The sequence below is a fragment of the Aureobasidium namibiae genome (genome assembly GCF_000721765.1).
Source record: "Aureobasidium namibiae CBS 147.97 unplaced genomic scaffold scaffold_14, whole genome shotgun sequence".
Taxonomy (NCBI): domain Eukaryota; kingdom Fungi; phylum Ascomycota; class Dothideomycetes; order Dothideales; family Saccotheciaceae; genus Aureobasidium; species Aureobasidium namibiae.
In genome coordinates, this window is record NW_013581195.1 from 559803 (window position 1) to 575931 (window position 16129).

The 16129-nt window shown below is 51.2% G+C and overlaps 10 protein-coding genes across 10 annotated transcripts; 4 read left to right on the forward strand and 6 right to left on the reverse strand.

Annotated features, from left to right (window-relative positions):
• Positions 1-2305: 2305 nt before the first annotated feature.
• On the forward strand, positions 2306-3298 carry M436DRAFT_52021 (Isochorismatase hydrolase; the record flags this gene model as incomplete). Its single annotated transcript, XM_013569650.1, has 1 exon — positions 2306-3298. One exon carries the CDS (start codon positions 2306-2308, stop codon positions 3296-3298), a length of 993 nt encoding a protein of 330 aa, XP_013425104.1.
• Positions 3299-4361: 1063 nt separating this feature from the next.
• Positions 4362-5705, reverse strand: M436DRAFT_84023 (uncharacterized protein; the record flags this gene model as incomplete). Its single annotated transcript, XM_013569882.1, has 1 exon — positions 4362-5705. One exon carries the CDS (start codon positions 5703-5705, stop codon positions 4362-4364), a length of 1344 nt encoding a protein of 447 aa, XP_013425336.1.
• Positions 5706-6253: 548 nt separating this feature from the next.
• M436DRAFT_65859 (uncharacterized protein) lies at positions 6254-7150 on the reverse strand (the record flags this gene model as incomplete). Its single annotated transcript, XM_013569789.1, has 2 exons — positions 6254-7068; positions 7114-7150. The coding sequence occupies 2 exons, from the start codon at positions 7148-7150 to the stop codon at positions 6254-6256; spliced, it is 852 nt and encodes a 283-aa protein (XP_013425243.1).
• A 608-nt stretch (positions 7151-7758) lies between these two features.
• M436DRAFT_74780 (uncharacterized protein) lies at positions 7759-9282 on the reverse strand (the record flags this gene model as incomplete). Its single annotated transcript, XM_013569883.1, has 2 exons — positions 7759-9209; positions 9261-9282. 2 exons carry the CDS (start codon positions 9280-9282, stop codon positions 7759-7761), a joined length of 1473 nt encoding a protein of 490 aa, XP_013425337.1.
• A 485-nt stretch (positions 9283-9767) lies between these two features.
• On the forward strand, positions 9768-10700 carry M436DRAFT_84026 (dihydrodipicolinate synthetase; the record flags this gene model as incomplete). The annotated part of the gene is made up of 1 exon (XM_013569884.1): positions 9768-10700. The coding sequence occupies one exon, from the start codon at positions 9768-9770 to the stop codon at positions 10698-10700; it is 933 nt and encodes a 310-aa protein (XP_013425338.1).
• A 394-nt stretch (positions 10701-11094) lies between these two features.
• Positions 11095-11712, reverse strand: M436DRAFT_51928 (putative cell cycle control protein Cwf14; the record flags this gene model as incomplete). Its single annotated transcript, XM_013569633.1, has 3 exons — positions 11095-11238; positions 11296-11426; positions 11541-11712. 3 exons carry the CDS (start codon positions 11710-11712, stop codon positions 11095-11097), a joined length of 447 nt encoding a protein of 148 aa, XP_013425087.1.
• A 285-nt stretch (positions 11713-11997) lies between these two features.
• M436DRAFT_84028 (NADH dehydrogenase, alpha subcomplex, subunit 6) lies at positions 11998-12600 on the forward strand (the record flags this gene model as incomplete). The annotated part of the gene is made up of 5 exons (XM_013569885.1): positions 11998-12037; positions 12097-12158; positions 12216-12362; positions 12419-12526; positions 12589-12600. The coding sequence occupies 5 exons, from the start codon at positions 11998-12000 to the stop codon at positions 12598-12600; spliced, it is 369 nt and encodes a 122-aa protein (XP_013425339.1).
• Positions 12601-12727: 127 nt separating this feature from the next.
• On the reverse strand, positions 12728-13339 carry M436DRAFT_52479 (RBP11-like subunits of RNA polymerase; the record flags this gene model as incomplete). Its single annotated transcript, XM_013569732.1, has 4 exons — positions 12728-12846; positions 12897-12973; positions 13025-13116; positions 13241-13339. 4 exons carry the CDS (start codon positions 13337-13339, stop codon positions 12728-12730), a joined length of 387 nt encoding a protein of 128 aa, XP_013425186.1.
• A 207-nt stretch (positions 13340-13546) lies between these two features.
• Positions 13547-14280, forward strand: M436DRAFT_65865 (imidazole glycerol phosphate dehydratase; the record flags this gene model as incomplete). The annotated part of the gene is made up of 2 exons (XM_013569790.1): positions 13547-13858; positions 13918-14280. 2 exons carry the CDS (start codon positions 13547-13549, stop codon positions 14278-14280), a joined length of 675 nt encoding a protein of 224 aa, XP_013425244.1.
• A 497-nt stretch (positions 14281-14777) lies between these two features.
• M436DRAFT_51867 (glycoside hydrolase family 43 protein) lies at positions 14778-15858 on the reverse strand (the record flags this gene model as incomplete). The annotated part of the gene is made up of 2 exons (XM_013569624.1): positions 14778-15452; positions 15505-15858. The coding sequence occupies 2 exons, from the start codon at positions 15856-15858 to the stop codon at positions 14778-14780; spliced, it is 1029 nt and encodes a 342-aa protein (XP_013425078.1).
• Positions 15859-16129: the final 271 nt, after the last annotated feature.

The following is a 16129-nucleotide window of genomic DNA, read 5'->3' on the forward strand; positions in this document are numbered from 1 at the left end:
ACGTGGATGGCTACGACCAGCATACAGCGCTTTCTCTCTCTTGTGATGGCGCCTAACGAGTCATCGCCGGCTCACAGCATCTCGACTTGCAACCCGATAGCGTGGCACACAGCTCCAAGGCTAAAAACTGCCGGCAGCAGACTGGGACCCGGCTTGACGGCAGTACCAGACTCATGGCATTTTCTTGTTTTCCTCTCACAGGCAAACATGCTTGATCAGAGATGTTTCCGGACTTCTCTCTGAGTAGGTCAGGTCAAGTGGTCCTCCCTCGCGTCTCCAGTCTCATTATCTAAAAGGCAGTAACATGGCAGATGCCGAGTAAACACTACTGGGAACCGGAGGCGTCAATCCCAGCAATTCGGATCAAAACACCAAGCTTGACGTGCCTCGTCGAGCAGGGATCACTGTTGCAATGCAAAGTGGTGTGCTTCCACGGGCCTGCCGCGGAAGTAAGCTCCGAATTTGTATCTCCAGAACAACCATTGTCCATGGCAGTACCTCAGACCAGACCGGACTCGACCTACGCCATGAGCTGTGTCATTGTGTCAAAAAGAAATTCGCACTTCATATGGTCGATGGCATGCGTCTCATCCATCCCGCCACTTTGTGCTTTCCGTGCTACGTACGCTGCCTAGGGCTATTTGGTGAGTCTGGCCCTCATCAGCTCAGGTACGAGACAAGTGCGGTTCGTGGTCTTGTCATCTTTCCCTCTGCTTCTGACCTCCACTGAAGCATCCATCATCATAAGCTGCGGCAGATACCCCTTTGCTCGGTGCCTGTAAAGATCGCTGAAGATGCGCGGCTCTTGGGATGCTTGTCGCTGATGAAGACGATCAAGAATTGCAGTCAGCACTTTACTGGAGAGACTGTCTAAGCCACAAAAGGCTCGATCTCGACTCAGGATGGAATGAGCCACGACGCTAGAACCATAAGATCAGAAATGCCCTCGTAGCCCTGTCAAGACCGTCCTGCCCACAAACACCCGCTCTCACTACCGGCTATCTAATCGCTCCCTGCATCACCTGCTACCACAGATCAGAGCCACATGCCACAGGGCTGTATGACCAGAGTGCAATGTAACATGCCCCCGAGCGAGATACTCGATAGGTTAATCAAGGCCGATGGGATTTTACATCTGGTCTGGGGCAAACACCATGTTGAAACCCTTAACAAAACCGTAGATCATGGTACATGAAGAGTATGGCAAGGACTTGTTTTACTGCTGACCTACACCACATGTACCCAACCCTTTCACATGCTGCCTGCCGCGAGTTCTGGTGTACTCGTTCGGCTACGACCTACTGATTCTTCTCGGCACAGGCCAGATCTTCCATCTGATCAGAAGCAAGACTCAATCTGGATTTCTTGTGCTCTTGAAAACGACATCGCTTTCAGGGCTGCCTTAGACGTCGGCATAAGGACTTGACCTGGAGTCACCTGAGGGTATCCTCGCCTGATCAAATACATGGAAGATCGATAGCATATCTATTAATCATGTTCACCAAGGCTTGCTCCTTCTGGCAGTTCCGATGATTGTCTGTCTATAGATCTAGACGCTCTGACCAGACCGAGTCAAAGAGACATGATCGGACTGCCTGCTCTGATGGTCAAGCAGGATTACCACATCGACAGGCTTGGATCGGGAGGCGCCCTTCGCCGATGCGCTTGTGCATACATTACTAACATTCTACGGCCATACCATAGAATGCCAACAGGTTTGTTGTGTGCCATACAGACAATTCCATAATCTGATGTCGTGCATGTTATACGGGCAAGACCGGGCGATTGGCGATGTTGTGTGAGCGCAAGACTCAAGCAGATTGATGCGCTCAAAACTACAGTCCATAGAGTGCAGATTTCAGGCTCAGAGAAGACTCGAGTTGTCTTGTCTGACTCCAGTATGTCGCACACATGCCTTATTTGTCCTGCAACTGAACCATAGCGGATGAGAAAATCAACAACTACCCCATGATCAGTAATCATATATTGAGCGTGTCCGTCAGCTACTCCACAACAGCAGATGAGGTTGGAGAGGAGAGTATATAAGAAGATAGGCCGACGCTGGCAGATCAAGTCCAGAATAGGAAGCTGCTGAACAGCCCGTCCCCCTCCCCCGCCCCCAGAATACCAACCTCCGAGGACAGCTGCCTGTTGCATAATAGCGATAACGAGATAGATAAGTTCTTCTATAACACAAAGGCATGAAACTTTTGATCTTCCTCAAACCTAACTCCAAGCACAACTCTATCAAATCCAATCAAGACAAGTGCATCACATACAGCTGTGCGATTCCTGGCATACAACCATGGGGAAAGGACGCAAAACTGTCATCGGCAATGCCGACAACTTCTGGCTACACTCCTCCAAAGAAAACAAATTCGACCTCACACACCCTCAATCCTCCTCCAGCGAAGCAATCTCGCCACGATTCGACTTGACTACATCAACCACACCCATCACCCTGGACCCACAAAAGACAGCCCTGGTCGTCATCGACATGCAGAATTTCTTCCTCTCAGAAGGATTCGGAAGGAAGAAAGGCGCTGGTCACGTTGCAGCCAAGAACTTGGAGCAATACGCTATCCCTGCAGCGAGGAAGGCAGGCATGCAGGTTGTATGGTTGAACTGGGGTCTGACGGAGCGTGATATTGAAGTCATGCCTCCTGCAATCAAACGTGCATTCGGGTTTGAGTCCGTTGTAGACGATGAGGATGAAGAAGTGGAGGCTGAGACCGCTGACGGAGATGTCTTCCGTGAACATAATGCTGAGGCAGGTACCCCGAAAGTCAAGCCTCAAGATACTGTTGTCCTTGAGAACGGCAAGGATAAGCGCATCTACAAGGGTCTGGGATCCGAGTGTGGAGAGGTCAAGCTCGCGGATGGCACAACAGTCGATGCAGGACGCCTGCTCATGCGCGATGCCTGGAATTCGGCTTTATATCCTCCTCTCGACACCTTGTATACTTCTGGTCTTGACTTAACTCGCAACCCAGACGTTTGGATTCACAAAGACCGCATGAGCGGTATGTGGGGTGCACGTACTGACTGCGAGGACTTTTTGCAGGAAAGGGGAATACGCAGTTTGCTCTTTGCAGGAGTCAACACCGATCAGTGTGTCAGCGGGACATTTACAGATGCGTTCAGCAAGGGCTATGATTGTGTCATGCTCAGAGATGCATGCGGTACGACCAGTCCAGAGTTCTCGCAGCAGTGTATCGAGTTCAATGCGGCCAAGAGTTGGGGCTTTGTAGCAACGTGCGAGGATCTCGCGAGAGGTGTTGAGAGTATGGTCGGCTGATAGTACACGGGGTTGATATGGTATGATCTGATTAGATGAAGCGCTCCTGGACTTTCCTTCCATAGTAGGGGCCACCAATGTAGTAGAACACAAATCGTGTACATAACGAATGAGCTTCAAACAACTGCAGGACTCTTGTCATTTGCATTCATCAGCATACTTGTGGCTTGCCTGTCTGATAGAACGTCAAGAGCTTCCTTGACAGCGTTTGCCGGCTCCACACCCTCGAGTTCCCTGGCGTGTGACTGCAGGTACGCTGTTATAGTCTGTAGCCTAGCCGGATGATGTGGGCTTCCAAGTTCATGTCCTACAGGAGATACCAAAGGCTTGCTCCACGTTGATCACCGCCTGCCTCTGCAGGATCCCGCCAGCAAGACTTGACTGAGTCGGAGACAAGTCCACGGCTGAGTGGACTCCGGGCGTAAACTTTGCCTGAATGTCGCAGAAGACTCGCTTGCCCTATGATCTCGGACTGTCGTGCGGTTGCATTCTCGATGTTGCTGTGTATCGATGTGCACGCAAACATGAACGTGACCGTATGACCGGTACTCAGTGTCGCAGTCGTTGACCCTGAACACCCTATGAAGAACACCCGTCAAAGGCGTTGCTGTCCGGGTGTCCATAATGAAGAACACCAGAATGACCGGCTGTAGCAACAGGTACCCAAGGTGGTAAATTGCACGCCACCATGCAATTCGTTATCAGGGCACACTCTGCGTATGCATATCTTGGTATTCAACTGTCAACAACGGGTGCGACTGGACGTGCCGATTGTAACCATCAAGTGATTGAGAGTTGTGATCGCAGACACCCCAAGACCCGGGGACACACAACTTTCAAAGCCAGCGTACACCGTGAGACATTCTTTTCTATTGAGCCTACGTGTTGAGTGGAAGGTAGACCCGATGGTGGAGGTACGATGATGTTGGCTTGTACCTGCTGACCTTGAGGGCATCCTCTGCATCCGGACTAGAGTATTAGACAGAGTTAGATTACCACATCATCATGCTTTGTCAAAAAGGTGGTCTTGGGCCAAGTGATGTGTTGTCTTTGCGCGATCTATCTACGCTTTTGCAGCAAAGAAACTGATCAAACTGCCGACCGCCAGACCAGCCACAAGACACAAGCCCATAAAGCCACCTGAGGCCTCCCGTTCTTCAGGATCAACCCACTCAGCAGCACCCATCATACACATACTTCCAAGATAGCCATTTGACATGCCGAAAAGCAACTGTACAACAACCAGGTAGAACGCATCGCTATGAACGACAGCACCCTGGCCACGGATGTTGCAAAGGTGGTATAACGGAATGAAGCCGACACGAGCAACGGAAAGTACGAAGATGAGTTTTGGTCGGTGGATCAGGGAGAGGCGAGGTACGGCGGGCAGCAAACGGCCTAGTAGGTCACCAGCATTCCAGAACAGGAAGGCCAGAGGGACGAAAGACGGTGTCTGGAAGATGCGCGACGACGAGTCTGTCGCGTTGACACTCAGAATGCGTTGAGTATAGACAGGGAACATCATGGTGACAGCAAAGGTCAAGAAGACTGCAGCTGCGAGCCAGCGCAACTTGCCGAGCAGTACGGTGAGTGGAACCGTGTTTCTCTTGGGCTGTTCTGGAGTTCCTACGCTGGATGCCATATCTGAATGGGCGGCAGCGCTCTTGACATTGTGTTGTCGACGAAGGTAGAAGAAAGCAACCAGCGTAGAAGCACAGATGACGGTTGCGGTAAGGAAGTAGGCGAAAGCGGCGGTTCCAGGGACTGGTGCAGATCCATCATCGGATGGCTCATCTGGCTTTGTGACAGAAAGTACCGAGACGATCTGGGCGATACAAGGGAGCACTCCAGCAACGCCCTGTCCAGTCATGATGGCCTGCGTATAGCGCGGCTGGCCAAAGCCGGAGACGAATGCAAAAACGCCATTCTGGCAGAGGCCAGCTGCCAGACTGGTGACGAAGACAATGAGAATCAGGAAAGCAAAGTAGGCACTTGGACTGACGCCGAGAGCAAACCACGTTGAGAGAGCAAGCAATGCAAAGGCAAGCAGATTGATGAGGAGGGACATGACAATACGTCGAGGATATGAGGCGCGGGCCTGCATTTTGGTAAGAACGAGCATGCTGCCCAAGTTGGTGATGCTGGACACGGCCAACTCGGAGGCCTGGAAGTTGTCCAAGAGGCGGTCACTCGATGCGAATCGACTTTGGAAGTATGGCCCTGCCGCGAGCAGCATGTTCCATGCCCACAGCATGGCCACACCCAGCAGCATGAAAATCAAGTACTCCGTCCATGAGAAAGACGTGGACTCCCTCAGCTCCTGCCTCTCTTGTTCCTCGTCGGCCGAGCCTCCTTCGATAGGCTCATATTCCTGCTCTTGTTGCCATATCTTGCGCACACGATCCATACTGTATTTGCGATGTTCGGTAGGCCCTGTCGTCGCGGAAAGAGCGTTTTGGGGAGAAGGCGCGATTATGGGTCCATCGGAACCGACGACTCGGTCAACATGTCACGTCTTCGACCTTGATGTACCGCGTGATAACGGACCATGATTCGCGACTTGCCAAGCATTCACAAAGTCATGATGCTGAGCTATGGAAATGCACAATAATCCATGCATAACAACATGGATGTGGTCGTCGAAATCAAAGTCATCCTGACACTTGAATTACCCTCCTCTCTTGCCTTTCGTGTAAGTACATGCGAAATAAGCACTCATTAAGTATGGTGTGTCGCAAAGCTGCAGATGTCGCAAGAATGAATGCAAATACATATCGCAAAGCTTGAAAAGAGTAAAGAGATATCATCGAATAGTCAACAATTGGAAACAAGAGGTAGCAGTTCCAGCGTAATTTCAGGCTTCTCCATTTCCCTCGCCCTCAGAAATCTGGTTCAAATCCAATACTTCCTTCCGTCTGTCTGTCCCAGAAGCGAGTTTTTTCTGTCGCCGTTTGTTCAGCAAGGCTCAAAGAGAGCTTGCTGAGCAGTGCATGCAGTGGGCGAGCTGTTCAGCAAGTCGCAGGCAGTGTGGTTTATGCTGATCGGGGTGGTGAAGCCGTGAAAGTTGTCGTCAGGCTTGTTAGAGGTGCTGAGCCCATGGCCACCGTCTTCGATCGAGATGATGGGAACGTTAGGGTCAATCACAAGTGTCAGACCGTCGGCAGAATTCTTGTAGGTGAAGTTGGGACTGCCAGCTTCGCCCATGAGACTGTCGGCGCGTTCAGGCTGAGCGCTGGCGTACTTCCTGATGGGGGTCAAGCAGCGCAAGGGACCATCCTCGTCGTCGTCTTCGACGATGGTGCGTGCGATTTTCTTTTGCTTGACCGCTCTTGCCTTGACGATCTTGGCCTTCTTCTTGGCCTTGCCGACATCTGCCTTGGTCTCGAACTGAACCACGAATTTACGACCGCGGAAGGCATCAACAACATCGAGGACATAGTCTTTGTACTGAGCCTCGAGGTAATCTCTGGCCGCCTTGATGTTTGGCGCAGGGATCTTTTCGTCGAAGAGCACCACGTTGGGCGTGGCGACACGAGTGTGCTTGACACTATAGTCCTCCATGGCGGAGACAACGTTGAAGATAGGACGCTTACGAACGTGGAACTTGATGATGTGGTGGATGCTCGACATCTTCTCTGGGTCGTTGGTTCCGTAGCCGACGACGATGGCAGGGCGCAGGTTTTCGTCGAGGATCCAGTACAAGCCTTCGACCTTGAGCATAGGTGTGTTGCGCGCCCGAAGGGAGCCGAGTGCGATGTCCATCACGCTGCCTGCTGAAAGATTAGAAAGCTTTCCGAAACGTTAGACTGACATACCGTGAACATCATCGATGATCTTGCTTGATGCACCCATGGTGAAGACTGTTAGTGCTTGTAGTGCGAGATGGGATAAGGTTATGATGTAAGGATAGATGTGGAAGGAGTAGTATGTCGCGTAAGAAGTGAGGTGGTATGTCGCGTATGAAGTGGAGTGAGGTGTAGTGGAAGAGGTTTGGTTCAGTAGAGAGGGAAGCTTTTATAGCCCTTAGTGGAAGCTGATGCGCTGCGACTCGAGATGGCCTCTTGATTCTCCTGGGAGAGGGCGCCCTGGGCGGACTTTGAGATGAATTAGGAAGGTGCAGAGCTTCTGTGAGAGCAAGGAGCGGTAGTGAGTGGAGTATTGGAGTATGTGGTATTGAGATGTATCACTTCTCTAGGTAGATATGCTCACACATAGTCTTACCGGTGAGCATAGGCATAATGCGAGCTGGGAGAGTGAAGATATGATCAGATCCCATTTGAGACTTACACTCTCAATGCTTTCTTATGCGAGCCCACAACCTATTTGGTGTAATTAACCACAGATAGTGGACAATTTTACAGGCTCTCGGTGGCGGTGACGTCTGGTACTTGTGACCACTTTGTAGAAAAGGTAGGTAGAGAGCTCGAGGAATTTACATCGGCCATTGTGGTAAGCAAACACTACGACTGGCCAATTGACTCCAAAATCTTGACAATATGATGGCCCACGTTTTCGACAAGAGTTTGCTCATCCTGAACATCCAGAGCACCCGCTTGCCACGAGATGACCACTGTCAGATCGCCCTGATGCTTGGAGACGACATTAATATTGAGGCAACCAGAAGAGACATTGGCAGGCTGAGAAAAAATCATGGACTCAATGTTCCACATCTCTTCCGGAACGAAGGGGCCTGGGTTGAAGGACATAATGTTGCTGACTTCGTATGAGCACTCTCTGCGCTTCCCGATTTGTCCCTCGGTCCATGGATACATGTTGCGAAGGTATGACAGCAATCCGACCGGCTGATCATTCAAAGTGCTGGCGCACTGCGCTAAGCTTTGGGTCGTGGAGCGTACAGCATCCCAGACAGCATCGGACATAGCATTGGGTGCCATTGATGCGTCGTCTTGCACAGTCCTTGGAAACAGCTCATAGTAGGCTGTTGGGCAAAGCGCCATATCGTCGTCAGAAATTCCATCTAGATGAGAGCGTAGATCTACAGCAGTCTGCGAGACGAAGCAGCCCGCTTTCTGAAAAGGCAGTTCCCTGCTCAGGGCCTGTACTATGACCTGATGCAAAAGGCCTGTAAACTTGACATTACGTTCTCGACATGCCTGAAGAATCTTCTTAACATGACTGTGGTCAACAGATATGACTTCAAGTCGAGTCTGGTACCCATCGGAGTCGAAGAATGTTTTGTTGCCTGCCCACTGATCATCTGCTTCTGGCGTGGCTGATGCACGAATACCAAGTGGGTTCGCTACGAAAGATGGCAGATATGCCCCCAGCAGTGGCGAAAGCAGGTAACTCCAGGAGATCGACAGCCGTCCCGCCATCTCTAGAGTAGGGAGCAGGGGGCTACCGGGGGTCGCAAACTTGGGAGCATCGTCGTAGGCACAGTTCGCACCGTGCGCCTGTTTCAATCCAGAAAGTAGGGTTTTATGGAAAGCCAGTCCTGATTTACCATCGCCATGTGAGTGGTAGTATCCGAAAAGTATGAGATATCTGCTCGTCTTCTGTTGCTCTTCGGCTGGTAAAGGTAGCACAGTGATCTTCCAAGGGGGTGTTTTATCACAGCTGGTGAATACATGATCGTTGGTTTGAGCCAGGACCAGCTTGATCAGGTCTTTTTCGCCCACAACATTCGGAGAATGTTGCGTAGCCAATATTTCGATGTGGTCGTTCAGGTTCAAGAAGGATGGTCTAACAAATTCCGGAGTTTCTGTCTCTTCACCAACGATACAGGCGGACAGAATCGGATGCGAAGCGACACAGTGCTTCAAGGCTTTGATGAGAGAACTTCCCAATGGAAGGTTCGAGGAGAGCTCTTCGAATGTGTAAACTCCTCCCACAACCAGAGTGCGATAGTAGCCTAACGCTTGACGGACGATACAGCGACGCTCATTTGGACCTGATCAAGTCAGATGGTGGACGCTGTGCTTACATGCGTGTGAATATCTACCAGCTTTTCTGAGGGGCTCCATCACAACGCTAACTGGTTCTCGTCGAATGTGTTCGATGTTTTGACCAAGCTCGGGAGGATTGAAGTTATGTTAATGAGGCAAGCTTGCAATCAGACACGAAGCGTTAATCAATGTTTGCCAAGGCTTTATTCATGTTGCCTCTGCAGCTTTCACCTGACCACGCTTTAGATTGCTCTACAAATACATAACGAGGTCGGAATTGCTCTGGTATACCTGCTTGACTCCCACCACATCATGAATGATTAGCAGTCTTGTTGACAAGAGTCAATGCCGACGATAGCCGCCTATCTCCGAGTAACATCACTCTCAGACCTGGCCGCCCGGTTGATATGCTGCCTCCTCAGACCCACCCTGCGGGATAGGGCAAAGGCGAGCGGGGTAAAATGTTTATAGAGCCCAATTGATGCAGCAGTGTTCGTTCATTTCTTTCAGCACGTTCTAGCAGCAAAGTACAAGTTTCGACAATCAGCGAACACATCAAAGACATGTCCAAAGTTCCAGCCCCAGGGGTTTGGGCACCGGCCATTACTTTCTTCGACCCGGCGACAGACGATCTCGACCTCGACTCACAGAAAACGTACTACAACTACCTGTCAAAATCTGGCCTCACGGGACTCGTCATTCTAGGCACGAATGCGGAGACTTTCCTCCTTACCAGGGAAGAGCGTGCTTCGCTACTGAAATGCGCGCGCGAGGCCGTGGGCTCTGATTACCCCATCATGGCAGGCGTGGGCGGTCACTCGACAAAACAGGTGCTGGAATACATAGCAGATGCAGCCAAGGCAGGAGCCAATTACGTTCTCGTGCTGCCACCTGCGTACTTCGGTCCAGCGACCACTGAGATTGTTGTTCGCAACTTCTACGCTCAAGTCGCGAAAGCTTCTGCTCTGCCAATCGTGCTCTACAATTTTCCAGGAGTGTGCAACGGCGTGGATCTTTCGTCGTCCCTGATTGCGGAGCTAGCGAACACACATCCAAACATTGTTGGTGTGAAGCTGACCTGTGGTAGTGTGGGCAAGATTACGAGGCTAGCCGCACAACTTCCCACTTCTCGATTCAGCGTGTACGGTGGACAATCAGACTTCCTCATCGGTGGGTTGAGCGTGGGTAGCGCTGGCTGTATCGCAGCCTTTGCAAACGTGTTCCCCAAAACATTGAGTCGTATCTACAAGCTCTGGACCGAAGGGCAGCATGAGGAGGCATTGAAGCTGCATCGGGTGGCCAGTTTGGCGGAGGAGCCTTGCAAAGCAGGTATCGCGAGTACCAAGTATGCGGCGAGCGTGTTCTCGGCTCCTAAGGCTGGCATACAAGATGCGGGGGCCAAGTTGAGACCTCGCCAACCATATCCGCCAGCAGGAGAAGCAGTGCAGAAGAAGATTCGTGAGACCATGGCGGAGATGAGCGAGCTGGAAGGTTAAGTCAAGCAAACACTTGGCTACAATCGATGGTACGTACTATGGTCAAGGAAGGAGTGGGTCCAAGAATGCTCACTGCCTGAGCGACAAGAGCTAGGATTAGATTAGAATATCGAAAATTCATTTCTCATTAGTGATGGCGCACAATTGACCCGGCCACAGTGACCTGAGAACTATTTGGTCTTTGGTGGAGGACGTGCCTCTTCTGCATTGGAAGCCGTCCTGGGAGGAAAAGCCAGTATGTGATGTGGCAGATGTTCGTGCGAGGATGTGCCTCTTGTTTCTAACCGATGCTGCCATCTGGCTGATTATGTGGTGCCGAAACCCAGGGCATGGGTTCTCTGCTGGGGTATGATGTGATGGGCCGTAACTGGCAACAATGCAACGGTCGTGTCGCTTAGTCGGCACTGCAACATCCTCGGCATCCGCAGTTGACGCACTCGATAACCTGATCCTCCTTGAGGTTCTTACGGGGCACGCGACAGATGCACGTGCTATTGAAGTTGGTCTCCTTGGTCTGGATGCATCGTAGACAGCAGAGCTAGAAGAGGATAGTCAGCGTGTGAAGTACAGAGAGAGCTATGAGATGGTAGCATACCTTTTCGTAGCCTTGCTTCTTCCACTTTGCGATCAAGTTCTTGTCGGCGTAGTTGTTCTTCAACAGCCACTCGTAGAGTTGTCTCGAGATGGCTTCTTTCTCGTAGTAGAGGTCATAGATGTATTTGGAGCCTGGTGGACAGAATCAGCACATGTGGTGGAGAAAAAAAGAGTTGCGCAAGCGTCCATGTCGAGCAATGGGCCAAGGGCCAAGAGACGGACCAGGAAGGTGTCTGGCTCACGTACGCTGGTGGGTGATTTGGAAGACGGGCCAGACCATTTCCTGCTTTTTCTTTCCTTCATGCGAAGCGTTCTCGGCGTCCTTGAGTTTGTTGGAGAATTCGAGCAGCGTGTCTTCGATGTCTTCGAATCCATCGGGTGGGGGTTTGCGGTTTCTGGAGCTACGGATCGGAGGCATATTGATTTTGTGAAACGCAGCGAGCGTAGACGACGAGGAGAAATGGGCGATCGAGACGACAGCGGGTGATATGGCTATGGCGACAAGAAGATGGACGATGAGGCGATGGCAGCGTGTGTGAGTAGTTTGACAAGAGAAAGATCGAGTGACGCGCTGCCAGATTGATGCCAAGGCCTGCTGACCTCCGGCGGCCTCTCGGGCGGCCGGTCTCCGTAGGCCTCGCTCACGCTGTCGAAGCTCTCGAATGCGCCATTGAACTCCCCTTCGCTCGACTCACCACACACAATGATCAACCCTACCTACCTTGCCCAAAGGACGCGCTCGTGTACGCCAGATCTGTCCTCCCGCGCCCATGCGCCCTCACGCTGACCCCACCTCCTACAGCCGTCAACTGGAACGACGCCCAGAAGCGAGTCATCAAGTCCTACCGCGACTGGGTCCGCGCTGTATGATGCCCTGTACCGACACGAACGCCTCTAGCATATCCCTCTGATTCTTCTCAGGCCCCCGAGATCCAACAGATGTACTCGCTCAACATGCCCGTCTCGACCATTCGCACAAAGATGAGACAAGAGTTCGAGAGACACCGCTACGTCCAGCAATTGAAGACCGTCGACGTCCTTCTGTTCAACTCTCACCAGGAATACCAGGTACGCTACCGTGTACCGCCTCGATCGAGCGAAATTTTGACCCTATTTCACCTCAGGAAACCCTCAACTTCTGGAAGCAACTCACCCACGTCCTCAAGTACTTCCGCGCCGAGGAGGACCCCAAGTCCGCTCTGCCCAAGAACTTTATCCAAGGTTTCCTCGAGGTACGCATTGCCCTTTTGTCGAATCAAATGCAAGCTGCTTGTATTGACGCTGCTATCTCTAGGGACGCAACTAGAGAACAAAACAATCATGATGCGCCTTTTGATATTCCCCAGCCTTTCCATAATGATACCATTTCAAACCGCAATCCCCTTGTGTCCATATGCACAAAAACGCCTGTAACATGCATGCTTCTGGCCATATTATGCCTTGGACGCATCGAATGCATCCCTTGACACGGTGAATTTGTCAACCACCACATCGCAGAGATCCATCAGATCGTTCAGGCCCTTCTCCAGAACATCGTAAACATTAACCTCGTCTGTGGGCTGGTCAGCGAATTGTCTTTTCATACATGAGAATCATCCTTACCCCAAGTTTGGATGCGCAAGTTCATTTTTGCTTCTGAGGGATGGGGGATCGAGTAACCGCAGAACTCAACGTCGGGGCTGTATTTACATGAGTATAGTGGTCCCGAGATAGATAGAATAGTCTCTCACTTTTTCATGATGATGTATCGTAGAGCGTTTCCAAGAGTGTGGTCTTCCTTTGTGAATTCGAATGAAGCGGCAGTGTCGGTAGATCCAGGCAGCTATATTTTATCAGGTTTGTACTTGAACATCCGTTTGTGGTTTTTCGCTGCGTGTCTTTGCCATTGGAAGACAAGATATGCAAAAAAGAAATGATACAGAAAAAAGCATGAAAAGAGAACTTACGACTCTGATGCGCTGAGGCTCGACGAGCTCAACTTCGGCATCGTTCACATCAGCACCGGCATTGGCATCAGCCATCTCGAGATCTCCGTTGGTAGACATGATTTGTTCTGTGTTCTTTATGATGAGCAAAAGTGTTGCGATATAGTGTCGCAGGCGGGAGAAGTTTGACGCCAAGCAGCAAGTTATCTTATCGATCTTGCATCTCCGTGCTGACCATCGGTTTCTGGAAAGATGATCGTCATCTCTCCAGAGCCAAAGTGAATTCAACAACTTGGAACCACAATCACCATCACACACAGAATCAACATGTCCGACAAGCAAGTCCGCAGTGCCGTCATCAACCGTGACACCAACGAGACCAAGATCCAATTGGCTCTTAACCTCGACGGTGGTTCATTGGAGCAGATCACATCCGAGGAGAATGGCGCAGACAAGTCACACGCTGCCCAAGCTTCGAAATCACAAACCATCGACATTGACACTGGCATTGGCTTCCTGGACCACATGATTCACGCTCTCGCAAAGCACTCTGGCTGGAGTTTGAAGCTCAGATGTCGCGGTGACCTCCACATCGACGACCACCACACTGCCGAGGATGTCTTCATCGCCATGGGTCAGGTACGTTGGATGGAGAATCGATGTCACAGCAGTAGTACATTGTGCTCACAAGTAACCAGGCCTTCAAGTCTGCCATCAAGTCGACCGCCGGTCTCGCCCGTTTCGGCTACGCATACGCCCCCCTCGACGAAGCCCTCGCTCGTGCAGTCGTCGATCTCTCCAACCGTCCCTTCTGCGTCACCGATCTGAAGCTCCGCCGTGAAAAGATTGGTGACTTGAGCACCGAGATGCTGCCTCACTGTCTGCAAAGTTTCTCCCAGGGTTCTGGCGTCACGATGCACGTCGATGTTATCAGAGGTGACAACGATCACCACAAGGCCGAGAGTGCTTTCAAGGCTCTTGCTGTTGCCATCAGGATGGCTAGCACACCTGTCGTCGGCCGTGAAGGCGAGATTCCCAGCACAAAGGGCGTCCTCTTCTAGGCGTCTTTCCTCGTAGAATCTGCTTTTCAAGCATTGTGAAATAATGTCTTGGTGGTATATCGCGAGCCTACAATGCGCTATCCATTGAATGTACTCCCGGATGTCCTGGGTGATTTATACAAGCCGCACTACAGTTTCCTCGTCCCCTTCCTGATCCATTCTGTCACCTCATTATACCCTGATCTTCCTGTCCTTGCACCCTGCCTGCAGATAACACGCCTGCCTTGCTCCTTTTCGTTCTTGTAACAAGACCGGCTTGTGCAAGTCTGATCCCAACAATATCGCAAGCCCACAGCTCGGTGAGACTCGCTACTGCGACCTCGATGCTGTCATGACTAGCATATCCTTTTCTTGAAGCAGCATGCCTCTATGATCTGCTTTTACACGTCAAGCCGATGCTCTGCTTGATTCACGAAGGTTTGTTGTGTTCTCCTTGTAAGCTGATCGGCCGCGCTGTTCTCCAACGGACAGCATCTGAGCAACAAGCTCCCGTTCTCTTACATAGTAACGACCTCTGTGCCTTTCAACGTTATCAACGTGGTGTACATGGCACGGCCTTTTCCATAGTTTGCATGAAGGACCATGTGTCTATTGTCGCCCCACACCGACATACCGCCAGGAGCTTTCAGTCCGTTTCCGTCTCCTGTCCTGAACAGTGCACTACTTGCACGAGTGTAGGGTCCCTTTAGGTTTGTCGCCGTTGCGTAAGAGACCGTGTATCCTGAAGTCGCAAAGCAGCCACTGCTGAAGAAGAGGAAGTAGACACCAGCTCGAGAACGTGTCAGAACTGGAGCTTCCAGAATGCCCTGATCTGGAGCACCGTCGTTGTCCAGAATTGCGACCGCGTTGTCAGTGAAGGTATAGCCATCAGCAGCCACCGGTTGAAGCATCAGTGGCGTACCGACGATGGGCGCGACAGTGTTTCCGCAAGCGCCGCCTCTGCCTATACTGTTGCCATCGACCTTGTACACGACATATCGTTTCCCGTCCCTGTCCTTGAAGCCGGAGGCATCGATAGCACCCCCTCTGGACAACGGACAGAACAGCGCGTCAGCCAGCCCAGTATATGGACCCAGGATTGTTGGCGATATAGCAGCGCCGACGCAATGCTTTGATCCATCTGGTCGAGCGGCAGTAGTCGCCGAGTAGTACATGATGAAAGAACCATCGTCCTGGACGCAAATTCAGTAAACAAGAATCTGCCTGTAGACATATAGTACTCACCAACTGGCTGACATCTGGAGCCCATGTCAAATAGTTGGCCATTCGCACCCAAGGTGGAAGTACAGGTAAAGCATCAAATTGCGAGCCATCTGCATTCTTTACTATCGTCCAGTCCTCAAAGTTGGTAGACTGGGCGACCTGGATCTTGATATCGGTACCTCTAGTATGCGTCGCGAACGCATACCATGTGCCGTTGACCTTGATGATACTTGGATCCGGAAAATTGGCTGTGATGACGAGGTCGATTGTCGCTCGCTTTGACAGCGATATTTGGTTTGTCGAAACTTCACACCTAGCGATACCGAAAATCGAAAGCAGAATCCATATCAAAGTATATGCCGAACTTCCGAACATGTTCGTGGTCGACGTGAAAAATAGAAGTTGCTAACGCAGAGCGGCCATGTCCACACAAGTAATACTCTGGCAACGGCAAATGTTATGATCAACGGGCGACCGTTGCGAAGAAGAGACAGATTGTTATCTAACTAGAGCTGAACAACGTCTGAATACTCACAGTTGCATCTCGCTTGATGGAATCGAGGATATTTTCGGTCTGTCTGTTAATCGTCTCCAGTTACTTGTCGGCAGTGGAATCGTGAGGGGTGTCGAGAAAGTCTTGTGTATG